General features: G+C 48.2%; 1 protein-coding gene across 2 annotated transcripts in view; it reads right to left on the bottom strand.

Moving 5' to 3' along the window:
* The window catches only part of PAX2 (paired box 2), an 86,776-nt gene that overhangs the window by 41,512 nt on the left and 26,547 nt on the right, over window positions 1-18,717 (bottom strand). For both annotated transcript variants that reach the window (XM_074154245.1, XM_074154244.1), the window contains exons 4-5: window positions 8,567-8,652; window positions 6,433-6,552 (exon numbers count right to left, since the gene is read on the bottom strand). In XM_074154245.1, coding sequence (XP_074010346.1) covers window positions 6,433-6,552; window positions 8,567-8,652 — 206 coding nt within the window. The remainder of the gene's footprint in view (window positions 1-6,432; window positions 6,553-8,566; window positions 8,653-18,717) is intronic.

The following is an 18,717-nucleotide window of genomic DNA, read 5'->3' as shown; positions in this document are numbered from 1 at the left end:
GGGAGACCTTAGAGCCCCTTCCAGTCCCTAAAGGGGGCTCCAGGAGAGATGGGGAGGGACTCTTGATCAGGGAGTGGAGCCATAGGACGAGGGGTAATGGTTTTAAACTGAAAGAGGGGAGATTTAGACTAGATCTTAGGAAGAAATTCTTTCCTGTGAGGGTGGTAAGGCACTGGAACAGGTTGCCCAGAGAAGCTGTGGCTGCCCCATCCCTGGAGGTGTTCAAGGCCAGGCTGGATGGGGCTTTGAGCAACCTGGTCTGGTGGGAGGTGTCCCTGCCCATGGCAGGGGGTTGGAACTGGATGCTCTTTAAGGTCCCTTCCAACCCAAACCATTCTGTGATTCTGACTCTGTGCTGTTTGCAGTCATACCCCGTGGCTGCAATCTGATAGCCACTGGCAACCCAGCCACGTGGCGTGAAACAACGCAGACCCAGGGAAAGTAGGAGAAAGATCCTGTGAGAGCATGAAACACTCCAGAAACTGCTCCCTCCACGTGCACAGCCGTAAAGCGCTGGGTGCACACCCCACAACTGGGTGTGATGGTTGGAACGTGGGGTTAGCACCTGGGGCGATGTAACTGCACGTGTCTCCAGTGCCATTAAGCCTATTGCTGCCCTGCAATAAAGCAATCCTATAGAATAGGGTAAACGCATCAGCTGTGGTGGCGAGAAATCACAGCATGAAACAAGGCGGCCACACTGCGGACAGCAGTGCTGTTGTGTCACCTGCAGGGGTCCAAATGCATTTCTGTTGTCTTCAACAACACAACTGGTTTGGGAGAACAGAAATACCCCTAATGCGCCCAGAGATGAACATACATCAGGTGCCACGATAAGTGGAATGACTCGCTCGTGCCCTTTGCAAACAGATACAGGCAGCACAGGGAAACGAATGTCCTTCCCTAAGGGACAGTTAAGGGCTGGACCTCTCTGCACCAGTACAACTACAGCACCGGTAAAGCATCATCGTACTGCAGATGATGGTGTAAGCACATTGTATGTCCTGAAACAACCCCAGTGTGCTCTGGAACAATGTGGTCATCCTTCGTGAAAAAAAAACCAACCAAACAATTCTCAACGCAGTGCTGCAGTGACATGGCCGTATCGACTTCACTCTCGTGGCCGGGTGACAGTCTGTTGTCAGTCAACACATTGCATCAGCTGCAGTAACGACTATATGAATGGCAGTGACAGTACAGTACAGCCTGAACCAGGGTACTAACAATTACCACATTGAAACGACGTAACCGCAAGCAAGGATGCAGACACACCACCAGGAATAACTCACAGCCGCCTCCGTGAAGAGTGTAACAGGGCAGCATGGCAAGCAGTGACACTGTTAATCCCATCATTACTGTCACAAACCCACAACCTACAGTGATACAGTCGCAACAACACCACAACCACAGCCACACTGTCTGCAAACACGTATGGATGCCACTGATAATGACACAAAGCCACTGGAAATGTCACAACCACGTCTCTCAAGTTATATTGTCATTGTCGCTCTGGACACCACAACTGGGATCATACTTGCAATGGCACACTCGGCTACTGTACGTCTGCTCAAAACTCACATCTTCTTAAACACTTCACACGTCTCTCTGTGCTTCTTTCCACTTAAACAACCCAGTTCAAAATTTTCTTCAAGACAGTCTATGTCCTGGGGAAGTATCTAAAAAAAACCCAACTTTCAGGACTGGGACTGTTGCAGATCTCCCTGCCTCACGCTCCACCTGAAGGAGGCATTTCTACTTTCCCAGTAGGAAAACCCCCAAGCTGAACGCTGTCAACCCCCTGCCCTACAGTCAGAGTCCCCCCTGTTTGGAGTGAGAGAAGAGAAAACCACCTGTAACAAAAGCAATGCTTCTCAGTAGAGGGTGTCATGGTAATAACAGTTGGAAAATGATGCGCGGAGCGCCAAAGAGAAGTGCAATGATGCTCCCCGTCCTGCAGCTCCAGGACTAGCAGTGCAAGACGTTGGACTAGATGATCCTTAAAGGTCCCTTCCAACCTAGACAATTCTATGATTCTATGAGTCTAATTCTAAGTGCTCAGCGCCCTGCTCTGCACGGCTCAACCCTACTTTGAAGAAGATGGTGAACCACCTGTACTGACACAGCTCTTTGGAAAACGCCACCAGCCCTGCCTCGCTTCCTTCCATGGAAATCACTCTAATCATCAGGTGAAGAAAGGAAAGGAGGAACTTGTGCCATCTGAGGTTTGCTCCCTCAACTCCGCCGGGGATTCCTTTACTGCAAACAGCCCGAGTATTATTGCCATTTACAGTAGCAATCACTCCGTCCCCTCCTCTCCCACAGACCTACTGCCGATACTAGCACTGATCGTACTAACAAGCCTGTGGGTTTTATTACTACTGATACTAATAATACTGGCCACATTACGTCTGCTCCCGCCAATAACAGGCTGCAGATATGATCCCTGCTAATGCCGATAATACTGGGGGATATTATCTCTGCTGTTGTCGGCACTGCAGATATTATTGCCAGTAATGCTGTCAAATACTACAGATATTGTCAGGGACCAAGATTAATAATGCTGAGATTGTTACAGCCCCAGCCTCACTGGAACACGAATCCCAAATGAGAATTTGGGTCTATAGAGGAAGTCTGGCTGTGGCCTGCTATGGAGAGAAGGAGCTGTCTCTAGTAAGACTGGTTTCAGAAAGATCCCAAAAGTTTCACCCAGCTGGAGATGCTGTGGTACGCAGGGAACTGTTTGAAATACTGTTTTCATATTATCTATCTATCCATCCATCCATCCATCCTTCCCTTTCTTCCCATCTCTCCCTTTTTCTCCTTATCCAGTGCTCAAGACTCCAGTATGAGTGATACTGATTTTTCATTAGTGCCTCTGGGTCACCCCAATTCTCATCCTTTTAGCTATCAATGAGGGGGTTATGGAACAACAGAAATATTTGTGTATTATTTTTCCCCTTTATCCTTCTGGACTTCTTATTGCTGCTCCGTAGTCTGACAGTGGTGAGCTTGGCCTGCCATCACAGCATAGTACAACATTAGGACGGTAAAGAGCCAGCAATTCCCATTTCCAGCTGTAGGTTGATACCCTCCGTGGTCTTGGGAAAGTCTTTACACGTTGCAGGGCCAGTTCAGCCTCTGGAAGACTGGGGGTGGAAGTGGTGGGGAAGGTCAGAGGGAAATTACAGCACCGTTGGCTGTGTCCATAGACTGCAAGAAATGGCACGCTGTGCTGCACAAGCGGTGGTGAACTTTTTTAGCCAAATTATTTTAAAAATCATAGGAGACCAACTAAGTCAGAGGGTTTATAATCACTGGTCTTAACGGGGAAGATCCTGACCATCCTTCCTAGGCGCTGGCACTCACCTGAGGAAGACACACTGAGTTTTGAGGAAAGACTTGTGACCTGACAGTTCCTTCCTGCGACTGGTAGACACTAAGAGGTACCTCCCTGCTCGCTCTCTCTCAATGCCATAGTCTTCCCAGGCCACCCTCGCAGTTGCAGCCACCACATTTGGTAGGCTGGGATTTCCCCTCTTCCCTCTAACTCCCTGTGAGGGACACACCTGGCTGTCAGCGTCCATCGCTGAGCCCACCTCCTGCATCCGTCTGGCTCCTTCTGTCCAACTCGGGAGTTCTGCTACATCATCTTGACACATAATTATCTCTCCTCTTCTTAATCATCTGTGCTACTGCCTAATGCAGGCACCAGCTGCAGCAAGGAGGACCTGGGGGAGGGGGTGTGCTCGGATAGAGGCTCCTCTGTCTTTCTCCCACCCTGTTCCCCCCCCACCCCCAGCCATCAAAGAGGTTGCTAACAAGGTTTTCGGAACCAAGGATTCAGGAACAGCTTGGTACTTCCCCCCTTTCTGCTGAACTGTGTTCCTCGCAGAGGAATCCTTGAAGCAGAGCTGGTCCAACAGTGTGGAGAGAAAGAGAGAGCAGTGCCGCTTCTCCTGCCTCCTTTAGAGAAGAGCCGCCCCCCAAATGCTGGGAAAGTAGATGTGCATTGGGAGCTCAAAAGGGCTTTTCAATGCGAGAATAAACCCTGCAGTTAAGAAACTGCAACAAAACAGTGCTCAGAAGCTCTGGGAAATACTGAGAAGGCGTATCCATCCAACATGAGCATGGAAGAAACACCTGCACTGGACTTCTTGCCTGGCTTTCCTGATCCCCATTACAGCCAGGAGCCATCAGAGCCCTCAGAGCTACAGAGGAGATGGCTCAGGAGTGAGTGCAGGTCACTGGCTGTGCGAAACCTCCCCTTGGACCCATCTAGCCTTGGGACCCTGCAAAGTGATGGTGTCTTTCAGCGTTTCTTAAGGCCACCGTTAGCCCAGGTAACTCTTGGCTAGGGTTGTTCAGCAACTGGCAAGGTGTTCCATGCGAGGTTTCTCTGGGGCAGGAACGTGACATCTCCCTGCAGCAGATACCTGGGATGGCAGGATGAAGGCTGTTCTCTAAGGCAGCTGCGGCTGTGTCATGGAACTGCCACCTGAAACTCTGAGAGCTAAAGGCAAGCAGCATCTCCAGGACTGTCTGGTACCTTTTTGATTCCTAGTGGGATATGTGGGCTCTTGGCCAACAGCAGGGAGTTGCTTGCCCTTCATAAATCAAATCTGGGATGAACTAAGGACAGACGCAGAGAGTTGTTCTTACTGTCAATATATCACTGTGAAGTGTCACAGTCTTAGATGGCTGATCGGTTGTTTCTGTGTTTAACTGTACTGCTCCAAAAACGCTCAGGTTCTGGGGCTGGAAGTGACTCTGTGGCTGCATCTAAAGTGGGATGATCTTTCTAGGTATTTGGAAAGAACAGCCGCTAACATCAGATTGATCTGCTTCATTTCAAAATGAGCTATGGAGGCACCATGTTGGGAGCTGGTCATCACCACGCTGGACTGTACAAGAAGAGGGGTTCACAAAAAACCCAAATAACTGCCAAGAGATTGGCACAACCATTAGAGAAACTCGTCACTCGGTTTGAAATGTCACTATTTCCTGTGTATGTAACGATGGGAAATGCTGGAGGGGTTTGCAGTGTTTGCACTCTCTTATTCCTGACATTTTTTGACTTTGAGGCATTGACTCAGCCCTTCCATTGCTACACTTTTCTCTTCGCTGGGCCCTACTGCCATCTAGCTGGGAAATGGATCTTCCTCTGGGGCCTGATCCAATTTCCGATGACATCAGCAAAAATCTTCCCATTTGCTTTAGCAGGAGCTGGATTGGGTCCTCACCTCTAGTTTTACTTTGCATTAGGGAAAAAGGGGTCATGATAACTGCCTTTTTTTTTCTTGGGATTACTGAGTTTATTTGGATCAACAACTTCACAGACGTGAACCTCACCAGAACCAACGATGAGAAAATGACCAGCTAAACCCCCAAACCGAGCATCTCTCTCAGGAAAGCTTTCTCTTCTCACCACGTATCACAGAGAGACCTGGCATCCTCTTGCACAGCACAGCCTTGGGGTGACAGCACACCGAGCCACCTCTACTGCTAAAAGGTCCCCTCATGCAACAGGCGACAGTGGGAAAACACCATACTGAAGGCAGGGCTGAACCAAACAAACTGGTCAGGCACTACTCTTAGAAAAAAGTTCACCTCCTGGCCCTCAATTTTTGAATGCATCAAATTAAAAGAGCAAGAATTAAGAAAAAAAAACCAAAAAACCACTTTACAAAGCCACCATGAAAGCACCGAGACCTTACCCACCCCTCCTGACTCAGTCTAGCTAGACCCGAGGCTCCAGCTTTTGGCTCATTTCAGGATTCACTTCGCCCTAAATCCTTCCCAGCAGGTGGGAAGGAAAAGGAGATATCTTAATCCTAATTCCTTAGAGCTCTAGCGAAAGGCTTAGATAACAACCTTGGGGCCACAGGACTCAGAAGACCTCCTTGCTCTGCTTTCAGGCTGTTGCAGTTCTGCTGTGGTAAATGCTACCCGTCGGAAACTGGGCCCTCACGGTCACCAGCTAACGCAGCTCACGGCACGTCACAGGGCAGGAACTTGTTTGCAAGGGGAATGGAAGATAAAACTCCCACATTGCTGGTGCTTCTCCGAGGTGGCATTTTGTTTGACAACAAGTGAGCCGGGGAAACCACGTTCACCCACAGTTCAAAGTCCGGGCACCTGCTGGCACCTGGGGAGTTCAGTTCCAGCCGTTTCCAGCAGTGAATGAACTTGGGATCAGCTCCAGCAATGGAGACGGCTCTCTGCCTGCCGAGCAGATGTCTGGAGACGCAGCCTGTCATGAAAGGGCCTCGGAAGAAGAGCATTCCAAGCCAGCAGGGCAGTGGCGGGGAACTGGTCTCTCTTGCTAAAACTGATCTAGCCCCTGGAGCAGCTGCAAACCTTGGCCTGAAATTGGAGCCTGTACATGGGGACAAAGAATATAAAAGGGAGGATGAGCTTCTCCCCTCCCCCTACCTTCATCACGTTTCCTCTTCTCGCCATTCGACCGAGGAATCCCCAGGATCCCGTTAATGGAGTAAGAGCCCACTGGATCATTGGAGGCACTGGAGACGGGAGGGGATGCTGTGCTGGGCACTGGACAAAAGGAAAAGGGAAAAAGGGCCATGAGGAGAGGAGCACAGCACTCAGGGATCCCCCAGCTGAAAGCTACGCATGCCACCAGTCCCATAGGAAAGCCTGGACACTAAGCAGACTCCCACTCCCTCACGCTGAAGGACTCCTACTTGCTCCACTGCTAATGCTGCTGCATCCCAGCTCTGCCAGTCTGTTCCTATACCGTAGCTCCACAGCCTTCCAGTACAGGGCCATCAATAACAAGCAAGTGTATTCCATCAAGAAGCTAAACCTTGTCGCTATATCCCAGTTTAGACCAGGCTTCCCAGTGCATGCCATGGTAACTGAATCCAGAGGCCACAGTCTCTAGCGACGTGCTGGTCCATCCATATTTTGTCAGATCATTTCCTCTCGGCAATTTCCCACCAGGACTGCGCGTGTCCACCCAAAACACTCATTGAAAAATTACCTTCTTAGCATAGGTTAGACGCATTTCAGTGTTGGGCCAACAAATTCAGTTCCCCACTAGAACAAATAGTGAGTTGGTGATACATACTCCAACCCAGCTTAATAAAAATCTAGTGTCTTCCTTTTGCACTGACCAATGTCAACAGGCAGACCTCCTCCTGCCACTCAGAGCTGTCCGAGATTGCTCAGGAGTTCCCACTGTATCAGAAATGACAAGTCATCCAGATTTGAAACGATCACTTCACGATAATCAAGGCTTTAGGGTACAGAACAAATTGAGCTATGCATCCAGGACGCATGCCCATTACGTCCCAGTGTGTCCCAGTAATGGGGAGAATATCCCAATTCTCTTATAGGCCACTAGGCATCATTCAGCTCATAAAGCACTGACCTGAAGCAACCAATACCTCCAATACAAGCCTTCCCAGATGGAGCAGAACCTATCAACGCTATCCGATGTAGACACACACTTCCCAGTACATCCCAGAGCAACGCGAGACTCCAGTAGCAGCACTCACAACCGCTATCCCAGCTCCGCCAACGCATTCCCTAGACATTGTGCTACTTTTCCAAGAAGGAATAATATCCGCCAACTCCATCTGTTGTGGTCAGTGATTCCCAGTCCAGTGAGCAAGTCCAGATTAAAATGGCATCCAGAAACGCTCTTCCATACTGGCCCATTAATTTCATTGTGCCCCCGAACACAGTTCCTGTACAGGATTATATCTGCCAGCTCTGTCCCATGCAGACCAACACTTTCCAGTAAATCCTTGTGTAGCAGCTCATTCTCAGTAACCAACAGTATCTTAGGCCACGAATTAGCCACTGTATTTCACAGTATCCCAGAATACTGCATGTTTTTTCCTGCTCTGAATTGTTACTGGATAAAGCTATGCTTGCAACAGCAGAGACATCAGTGAGAAGTACCTCATCGCACATCTAGCACAGCACCTTTAAACATAACAGACTAGGAGATATTTGGTCGCTTTATTACAGCCTCCATCTTCTGCTCACCTCAATAAACCCATCTCTCCCAGCAGAAAATGCATTTTCTCAGTGAAATACACCCATGGGATACCTGACTGCAGAGCTAGAACAATACAGAACTCAGTTGTGAGGCATCAGGAATATCTTACCCTGGTCTGTCTATTACTAGCGCTAAGAAATGGACCGGTTCCAGCAAAGGGAAAGAAGAGAAATTGGGAGTGAGAAGGGAAAAGAGAGAGTAAGAAGGAGACGAAAGGTGAAGAGTGGTGCTTAGACAGGATAGAGGTAAATACTTCTCCCCAGGGAGGCGAAGGAGAGAGCGTGAACGTGAAGTGAATGTTAAGGCAGAATCACTTTGGGCAAACCCCTACCTTGGGCTGGTTTCCCTGCCATGATTCTCTGCAATGTAACGAGGGAAACGAAGAACAGAAACCTCTGATTTCCACCGAGGTTTCTTTTCCCCTGCCCCCTCCTGCCTTTTGCTTGGCTTAGCATCTGCTTGTCAGACTTTGTTGCCTCAACTGAGCTTCATCCTCATTTCCACCTTTCCCGTCACCACCCCTCATGCCAGTCTTCTTACCGATAGTATGTCCTGGTGCAGTCACGCCTGTCCCGCTCCCATCTGGTGTCGGGTGAAAAGGTTGCTGAACTTTGGTTCTGATGATCCTGGAAAAGAGCAAATCACGTTCAAAACTCAACTGCAACTTTTCTCTGCCTTTGTGTACCCGCGATCCCAGCTGTCAGAACCTGAAGCTTCGTCTCAGCTCTGGGTGCAGCGGAGTGGCTTCATCTGCCTTCTTGTCATCCTGATTCTACTGCTTTAATGGTCCAGTTCCCAGAGAATTGTCCTTGCTGGGCTCTGTCATCTCCTCCTCAAAGAGAGAATCACCCAAAGGGAGGTGATTCTGCCCCTCTACTCTGCTCTGGTGAGATCCCACCTAGAGCACCATGTCCAGCTCTGGAAGGACCTGTTAGAATGGGTCCAGTGTAGGCCACAAAGATGCTCAGAGGGCTGGAGCCCCACTGCTGTGAGGACAGGCTGAGAGAGTTGGGGTTGTTCAGCCTGGAGAAGGCTCTGGGGAGAACTTAGAGCCCCTTCCAGTCCCTAAAGGGGCTACAGGAGAGATGGGGAGGGACTCTTGATCAGGGAATGGAGCGATAGCATGAGGGGTAACGGTTTTAAACTGAAAGAGGGGAGATTTGGATGAGATCTTGTCTGTTCCAACCTGAACCATTCTTTGATTCTATGATTCTATAAACGAGGGTATTTTCTGCATAACTGCAGTGCTCAGCGAACGCGCCAGGATCTCCTGTGTGCTAGCAACTGCATTATCATTTATCACAGGGCAGTCCCTGCAGCCAATAGAGCCACTGCTGGATCTACACATGATGTAGATTGACTTTTGTTGTGTACCTAAAAAATACTTTTCTGGCATAGAACTGAATACTCTGAACTGACAGAAGGCTTGCTCAAAGCCCCTGCCCTTCATAAATAAGAAGGTGGGAGCAGAGGACATCTGTAGGAAGTGCTGATGGGATGTAGATCACCAGGGAAAAGAAGCTCCAGCAAAGGGAGCAAAAATTGGTGTTTATCGGGTGGTGACTGAACGCGGCATGGGAACCCCCAAAGATGTCTCAGTGAATGCTACAAAGCTCATAATGCAGCTCAGAATGAAAATAAACTGAACTGTAACCGTCAGTGCTCTGTTTCGTGTTACATGAAGTCTTTCACCTTCAGGTCGCTGGTTTAAATCCGGCTGAGGGCAGTGGTGAAAGAAAATCACTAGAACCCAGTACCTGACTGGCAGGGTCCCTGCCTACTGGCAGATGCTGGGTACCTGTGACTCAGGAACGACTGTCTCACCAAGGAATTTGACAAATAAGCCATGACCTGTGGGGGCCATGGAAACCAAACTCCTTTCTGAGATTAAAACGAGCCTCTCCAGTTAGGGTGAAGGCTGCAGATGCTCTACAGCCTGAGTTTCTGGAGCTCTCAGCCCTGCATTAAAGCTGTATATATATATATATATATATATTTAAATTCTCCCCAAAAATCTCTCCAGAAAGGGAAAGAAAATAACACATTCTCCCTGCCCACCCAAAAGCTTCCCCAGATTCATACTGAAGGATAGGTTGGCAAAACTTCAAAGAGCAAATGTGTGGCCAGTGGGCGGTACGGCATGGATAGAGATCAGCAGAGACGTTGAAAGGGCATTTTTGAAAAAGCGCAACTTCTAAGAGTGTAACCTTCTTGGGAAAAGAAAGGTATTTCAGAGCGTATCACCTCAGCATGGTCGGAAACTCCGACACACACAGGATGAAGCCTGGGCAGTTGCTGGAGTAGCAGAGAGGCTGCCTGGGACATAGCTGGAGACAGGGAATGAGGGAATGTCAAGGTTCTAGCTGGGGATAGAGATCCAGATCCTCACCCCATATAGGTCAGTGGTACCAGGGGCCCTATTCTACAGCTGCTGAGGACCTCAGAAGGTGTCTGAGGCCTCGGGGCTAGATTCTGAGGTCATGCCGGTTTGCAGTGGCCAAGGAACTGATCTGAGAAGTCTGTGCTAGGGCAAATAATATAACTTTTTCTTCTTTTTCTGGGTCTTTTTTCTTTTCTTTTCTCTTCTCTCACATTCCCCCTAAAATCCCCTGAAGTGCCACTCTGGTTGTGTGAGTTTATTGATTTCCCCCAGCCCAGAGAAACAGAAAGAGGGGATGGGGTACAGGCAAAGGGATGGAAATAGAAAGCTATAAATTATTTGTGACAGGAAAGCAATAGTGCCAGAGTGCTGAGCACAAGTCCCGTGTCACTATTAGATTCCTTTTAGCCTGATGACACTGTAAAAGAGGTTAAGTGTCTGATGGAATCGTACACCTTGGGGGCAGGGGCAGTCCAGGAGCAGAACAAGCCACAGAGAGCGGGTATATCAATTCTCCAGGCCAATAATATTCCCCTCATTGATCGCAACACAAAGTTCAAAAATCTCATTATAGCCAGGCAGACCTAGAACTTTTTAAAAATCAATAGAGTGATATAATGTATGTATACTTTGTATAAATGTATCTATCCATCCATCCATCCGTCTATCCACAGTCTGCCTGAGGGTGCCTAAGTTAACCCACACATTATACTGTGTTATGTTCTATTGTAGCGTAGCACGGGGAATGGATCAGAAGATTTCCCCTGCAGCCTTAGATGACATATTATAAAACGTCCTGTTAGCACTGAGGTGACATCAGACGGTTCCATTCATACTGAGATGTGACATCAGATTTGCCGTTGGTACTGGGAGGTGGCATCAGACAGCTCAGCTTCTTCTGAGGGGAACCGTAAGATGAGCCTAATTATCCTGCAGTGGCCGATCAGGCTGTGCTGAATCACGCTGCAGGAAAACTGCAAAGTTTGGAAAAGCCATTGGGAGTGAAAACAGCCTGGGAAATGATGGCGGTATAAAATGCCTGTCCATAATGCTTCAAAAGCCCAGGCAGCGGATGAAGAGGAAGGTTCAGTTTCCTTCCCCGTTCAGTTTGTGGTCGCTCGGCTGAAAATGCCAGTTAGTGCCAGTCATGACTGTGTTTACTGAGATGTGTCCATTAGGAACTGGAATGAGACTCACCAGCTCATTTCACCGAGCAGCCGTCAGCTGGTAATGATTTTCGGTCACTACCAACCAGGGCCAGATTTCAGCTAGTGACCCTGAGGTGAAAGGCTTTGTTCAAAAACGCTCCCCTCCTATGAATGAAACTGGTTTTATGTCAAGAGAAAGTGTCCGGAAACAGTGAGCAAAGGGGAGCGTTTCTGGTTGTCCAACCTCCGGTGGCTTGGGTCAAATAATTATCATAGAATCATCGTAGAATCATTGAACGGTTGGGGTTGACAAGGACCTTAAAGATCATCGAGTTCCAACCCCCTGCCATGGGCAGGGACACCTCCCACCAGACCAGGTTGCTCAAAGCCCCATCCAGCCTGGCCTTGAACCCCTCCAGGGATGGGGCAGCCACAGCTTCTCTGGGCAACCTGTTCCAGTGTCTCACCACCCTCACAGGAAAGAATTCCTTCCTGAGAAATTCTTGGCATCAGACGCACAGCGAATCTAATGAGGTCTCAGGTAAAAGGTATTTCCTATGGCTAAAAGAAGAGACGGGTCATGAAGATGCTCTCCCCAGCAGAGCTCCTTTGCCCTACAGTCACAACTGAACTCTAGAGTTGTAAGGAAAGACGAGAAATTCCAGGACCCTAATGGTCAGTACGGAACGCAGCAGTGTATCCCCCTGGGTCGATTCATTTAGGGACAGGGATAAACAGCAGGAGAGCTGGGCATCACTGCTGCAGCTTTAAGAGGCTTCCAGTGAGTCTGTCCTACATGAGACCACCTAATAAAACAGCAGATGAAAGATGAACAGAGCTGACCCAGTCCTGTAGCAACAGACGCACCGTAATAATGCTTGCTTTAAACTTAGGGATTGCTGAAAGCTTCTCACCGGAGACTGAAATGCCCTAAACCAGCTCTGCTGCCTCAGACCTAGGATTTCTGTGGAAGAGGGAGCAAAACCTTGATCGCCTCTTGCTGCCTTTGATGGCTTCTTCTTGCCTCTAGACACCGGAAAAAGACAAGCCTTTTTGCAGAACGCTTCCTCAGCCCTTCCCAAAAGCAGAAGGGACACAAATGTTTAAGGCCAGGCTGGATGGGGCTTTGAGCAACCTGGTCTGGTGGGAGGTGTCCCTGCCCATGGCAGGGGGGTTGGAACTCGATGATCTTTAAGGTCCCTTCCAACCCAAACCATTCTGTGATTCTATGCAATCCCGGCATACCAGTCAGCAGCGCTGATTTCTTGAAGTAAATGCCAGTATTTTCAAACATCTGTCTTTTCTCCAAAAGAAATTGTCACTTTGGACTAAATTCATCCCTGCTCTAATTCCATCACAGTCAGTGACTCCAATCACAGCATTTGTGTTTAATTAGGGGCATAAACTGGTCCTTACTGTAAATTCCCATTTTTCATTTTCCAGTGGGAGGTTTTTGCACAAGTTGTCTACCTTAAGTTTCGGAGAATATACACAGATTTAATACATAACCTTCTGAAGTTTCAGCAACAGGACATTTATAGATCTTTGATTGCAGTAAAGCAACTGAACTTCATTTCACAATCTGAATTTAATATGCGATATTATCTTAAGTAATGGCATGTAATGTCATTACAGTACGTAGGATCATACTCTGAATTATACATCCGTTCCAGGAATTCATGAGTTGCCACACTTGGCTTGTAGTCACTCTTTCTAGAGTTAATACTGCACGCAGCTCCGGCTGAAACCAACTGCCTGTTTCCAAATGCCTTTGCCTTTCTTAAACGTTCAGCATTAGATCATGAATTTCCAGTGTTTGGTTTCTATTTCGTTATTTTCAGCAGCTTCAGTGCAATTCCTTTTGCTGATTCTGAATACAGATGGACAGACAAAAATCACCTCTCCTCGTGTGACAATCGTAACAAGCTCTAATCAAATTTGGTCACGAATGTAGAAAGAAATATTAGAAGTTAAAATTAGCTGAGCCTCAGTCCTTTCTGAGAAGCAGAACTTTCTTTCGCTCCTTGTAAATAAGCAAGGGAAAAACTCACTTCTAAACCTGTCCAGAAATTATTTGCTAAAAGAATGACAGATCATAAGAAACGTCCCTCGCTTCTCTGGCATTTCTATCCAAACTCTCTTACAGCCTGACATACTCTGGGGTTTCTCCTCTCTTATTATTGCTGGCAGAGTCTTTAGAGAATCTCTCAAATAAAAAAATCACTCTAGGGCTGATCAGAGGGAGATGAATCATCCGGAGTCCCAATCTAGCAATTCTTCTAATCCTGGAAGAATAGAGTGAAGTTGCACTACGGGAAAGCCCGGTGTGTCCTGCTGCCCCAAGGAGACCCTGGCAGATTCCAGAAAGCGCTGGCATCCTCACTTTCATCATATTCCTGTGTCATGGATTATTTTTCAGAGTGGAAGGACACACTCAGCAGAGCACCAAACTCCTTGTAATTGTTTTGGAGCATTTGTATTTTAAATGCTCCGTATTAGAAGCACATTACAAGACCCCAGGGTGTGCATTACTGGGCAATTAAAGCGGTTCTTGGAAGGCTAACATTGCGAAGCCTCAGCCTTTTCTCTGCAGTGTGGCCAAGGGAGGCTGCGATGGCCAAGGAACACACACCCTGCTGTGCCTGCGCTGCTTAATTAGCGCAGGGCTGTACTGATGAGCCACGGGCTGCGCGGGCGGCAGCAGCGAGGCAGCCTGCGGGGGACTTGGTGCAGGGCTAAGTGAGAAGGTGATGCCTTCTCCACATCAGATAGATTGCTTCCTACAGGCTGAGAGAGTTGGGGCTGTTCAGCCTGGAGAAGAGAAGGCTCCAGGGAGACCTTAGAGGCCCTTCCAGTCCTGTAAGGGGGCCACAGGAGAGATGGGGAGGGACTCTTGATCAGGGAGTGGAGTGATAGAGCAAGGGGTAATGGTTTTAAACTGAAAGAGGGGAGATTTAGACTAGATCTTAGGAAGAAATTCTTTCCTGTGAGGGTGGTGAGACACTGGAACAGGTTGCCCAGAGAAGCTGTGGATGCCCCATCCCTGGAGGTGTTCAAGGCCAGGCTGGATGGGGCTTTGAGCAACCTGGTCTGGTGGGAGGTGTCCCTGCCCATGGCAGAGGGTTGGAACTGGATGATCTTTAGGTCCCTTCCAACCCAAACCATTCTATGATTGATTCTATGATTCTGCAAAAGGGCTTCTGACCATCCCAGTGATGCTGGCGTCAAAGCACGGCTGAAAAAAGAGGGAGAACGTGGGATGGGAAGAGGCAGCTTTGGTGACAGCCCCCATGGAGCCACCTGCAGACTGGTGCCGTGCAGGCATAAAGAGCTCTGAACGTGGCCTTGGTTCAAACAGGAGAGAATCTTACGTTTCTGTGCATGGGTTGAGAATTCACAGCTGAGCAAAAGAAAGCGGGAGGGGAGAAGTCTTGTTTGCACAAAGTTCAAAATGGAAAGCAAGTTTCATAGCACAGTGAGGAAAAACAACCAGGGGATTTGGGGAGGTGAAGGAAAGGAAATAGAAAGTCTGATAGTTAGAGCCTAATCCGACTTAGGGAAAGAGCTTCAGTTCCTTGCTCTGTCATGGACCTCTCATCAGGACTTTGGACAAATGGCATTTCTCTCTGTGCTCTGTTTCCTGCCTGAAGTGTGAAGATAGGAGCATTGCCGTGCCACCTGGGGCACCGTGAGGACAGCTGGAAGGAGGAGTGAAGGGCTCAGGCTCTCTAATAACAGGGGCCAAGTGAGTGCTTCAGCGAGCTGTAGCACAGTATTGGCTTCGTTCCCCTGCTCGAAGCAGAAGTGACACGTACCCTGCTGACAGCGGCTGTACGCGGAGGGAAGGGAGGTAGGGGAAGGCAACAGGAGCTGCATTTCAGCTGCACTGGTTTTGGTGGTGACATCTGACTTTTGCAGCTGCAGATGTAGCTGGGAAGATCAGAGCTGCAGTTGCCCCCTAAAAGCCACACCATCATTTCCATTAGGAAGTGAAGGGGGGGCGGAGGGGCGGGCGGGGGGGTGAGGGGGAGGCAGTAGCTTCTCCTACTGCTCTCAAAATCCACCGCAACGCTCGCAGCCCTCAGAACAACAGCTGACATTGGCAGGAGCCGCGGACTCCGCTTCCTTGCGAGCTGGCCCGAGGCTCCGGCGCTCCCTGCCAAGGCAGCAGAATGCCTTCAAACCCTGCCATATTCAGGGGCCACGAGCAATATTCACACGTTCAAACTCTCTCCTGTCATGAAAATCACATTTCCTTCTCCCTGCCTTTTGGAAAGGGAGAAAGAAGAAGGGTGATCGTGTACTACATTAGTATACAAGCACAAGTATGGCAGATTAATTAGATTGATTAAATAGACAGATTGATAGTCCTAAAAGGTGCCTGAAGAGGGATTATCTATTTTCCTGAAGCTTCCAAATAGATGAGAGGTCAAAATGGAGATGCTTTACATATCTCAAAACACAGTCACAGCCCTCCCTGAGAAGATTTGACTCCTCATCTGCTGTTAATATGCGTAGGTCCATCAACTTCACTGGAGCTACACTGACACCACGCCTGAAAACACGGGGAAAAAAGTGCCACTTTGTTCCTCGCTCCAAACCCAGGAGAAAGCCCAATCCTGCCCTTTTCTCTCATCGCGTTTCTCGGCTGCGCTCTGAGAAGAGGCAGAATTCACAGCAGCAGTTTTACTATCTGAAGGGCTTAGAGAGGAGCTTGGATTTTTTTGTTGTTGTTGTTTTAAATCAGTGACCCATGATGACACCATATGGTTTTATTTCATTTAATTTGAGCAGAGCATTAACGTTCAGCTTCTCGCAGATCTCTGCCCATTCCAGTTCTGCTTTGTTACCCGGGTTCAAGTTCAGACGTAAGGAAGAGGGGTGGAAGGAAAGAAAGGTGAAGATGCCCTGTCTTCTTGGGGAGGGGGACAGGGGATCCACCAGGCAGGGGATTGTCCTCATAACTCATCCCGCTGGGCTGTAACACACAACTTCATGCTACCGGTACCGATGGGGTTGATACCGCTCAGCCCCACGTGTTGCTTGGCCTGACCTCCCAGAATGAAACGTATCCCTGTTTTTGGCTTTGAGAAACAAATCCCCATTCATCCCAGTGGATTTGTGCGAGGGTGCAAAACCCACCTGGGAAAGAGAAGGTTGTGCTTGAATAGTTGCTGGGTTCTGCAGAGCTCTGGCTGCAGAGCCATCAGGACCCGGGCTGGCTTAGAGCTGGCTAAAGTACATCTCCATGAGCTGCAGTCAAGCAGTGACTGCAGCACAGAAATGGCCTCAGGCAGGTGTTTCTACTTCTATTACACTCGGTTCCCGTTTGGAAGGCTTCCTTTGCAGTCAGGAAAGCTAGAAATTCATTAAAATCCAAACATCTAGAAGATGTCATACAGTTAACAAAATATTGGAAGCAAACTCCATCCTGGGTGTAAGGTGTTTGACATCCCAGGTTCAAGGTGAATTAGGGAAATATTAAAGGATAAAAAGGCTTCTGCTGGACATAGAAACACAGGCCTGGGAGGAACCGCCTGGGTCATCAAATCCAAATTCTACTATCACGTGCAACCAGGGAGCAGATACTCAACTCACAGCACCCACGACAGAATCCATCCCAGCAGTTACAGATCTACCACTGCCCCTCAACAAACTCCTGGTCTCTGCCACAAAAGCCCAAAAGCTTCAAAACCAACAAACCACAGGAAGAGAGCAGGAGAGAAGGGTTGCCAGCAAGAGATTTCCGCCATGAAAATGCCCCAGAAATCGGTGAGCTCCTAGAAATTTATCATTTTCTAAGAGTGCACCCACACTGCAATCACTGCAGTTCAAAAAGGGACTGGAGCTGGCGTAGGGGACAACCCCGCGAGCTGCCAGCACCTCGGTGACAGTCACGCAGCACCGGGCCGGAGCTGGCACAACAGCGGCTGCGCCAGCAGGTGTGTTAAGAAGACCTACAGAAACGCAGGAGGCTTGCCAAGGTTAAATATCTTAATCTGGAGCACGGGGAACTTTTAATTGAAAGCTTTGCTTTGAGCCCGTTTCCCGTTATTAAAATGCAGGAGTCTGGGCTGAATTCCTTGTGGACATTCATTTTGATTAACAGAAGACACGTGTGTATTAGGAAAGGAGTCTTGAGCTGGGAGGAATCGGATAAATGTAGATAACATTCTCCAACTCTCTTGCAAGTTGATGCCATACCTGGTATTTTGTGTAAAACCTCAGATCTCGAAGATACACGATTATTTCAGCTTTCATTTAATACCGAGGTATTTCTGGCTTTCCTGGCTGCAAAGACCAGGTGGAAGCGGGACCTGGCTGCCTCCCAAGGGGCCAGAACTTGGAGGCAAAGGAAAAAAAAAAAAACCCAAAACCCCAAATATGTTCTTATTTACAGCCTTGTGAATTTTATGCCGGTCTCTCGGGTTTTGGAGGGTGTAACTCAGGATCTTTTAACTTTGGGGCTCGGCAGCCACGTGTATTAGCTGTGTGTTATCTCCCTATCCTGCGGAGTGCTCCACCGCAGGATGCGCTTGCCTGTGCTGGGTAAGGAAATAATTCCCTTTATAGAGGTGTCATTGTGTGTACCACCCCTTAAGTGTGTCAGAACTGGTGAAAATTTCATAGTGGAGCCCTTAGGAGTAGAAGATTTTTGCCCAAAATTGAAACAAAAACAGTGCTGGGAATGTGTCAGTTTAAATCTGTTATTTTTACCTTGGGTTTTAAAGAAAGGGGCAAAATGGTGAGAAGAATTTCAGCCTTATCAGAATGGAAAAATTGGTTTTTTCTCTCTAAAATGACATTTTTAGGGACTACACTAAAAAAATAAAATTATAAAATGTTTAGATTTTATTGAAACAGCAGGTTCCAACTACGCTGAAATGTAGCTGTAGAATTTTATTAAAGTTCTGATTCAAAATGAAAACCACGTTGAAAATTGGAAAATTTCCACAGAGAACCTGAATCTTTCCCTTCCTGTTTTACTCCTCGCTGCTCTTGGTATTTTTTTATTCCTTGCTGTATCACGCTGCCCGAAGCAGCCGGGTGCTACACAGGCTCCTGGCGGAAAGTTGGTGCCCCTCTCTGTAGGAAACAGTCTAGTTTTCAGATTTACAGGCCAAGAGAAGAGAAATCTGTAGCCAGTCTGCTTAGCTCATGTA

Source organism: Numenius arquata, chromosome 10 (assembly GCF_964106895.1).
Source record: "Numenius arquata chromosome 10, bNumArq3.hap1.1, whole genome shotgun sequence".
NCBI lineage: Eukaryota > Metazoa > Chordata > Aves > Charadriiformes > Scolopacidae > Numenius > Numenius arquata.
The sequence above is the reverse complement of the archived record's forward strand: the minus strand, read 5'-3'. Positions and strand labels throughout refer to the sequence as shown.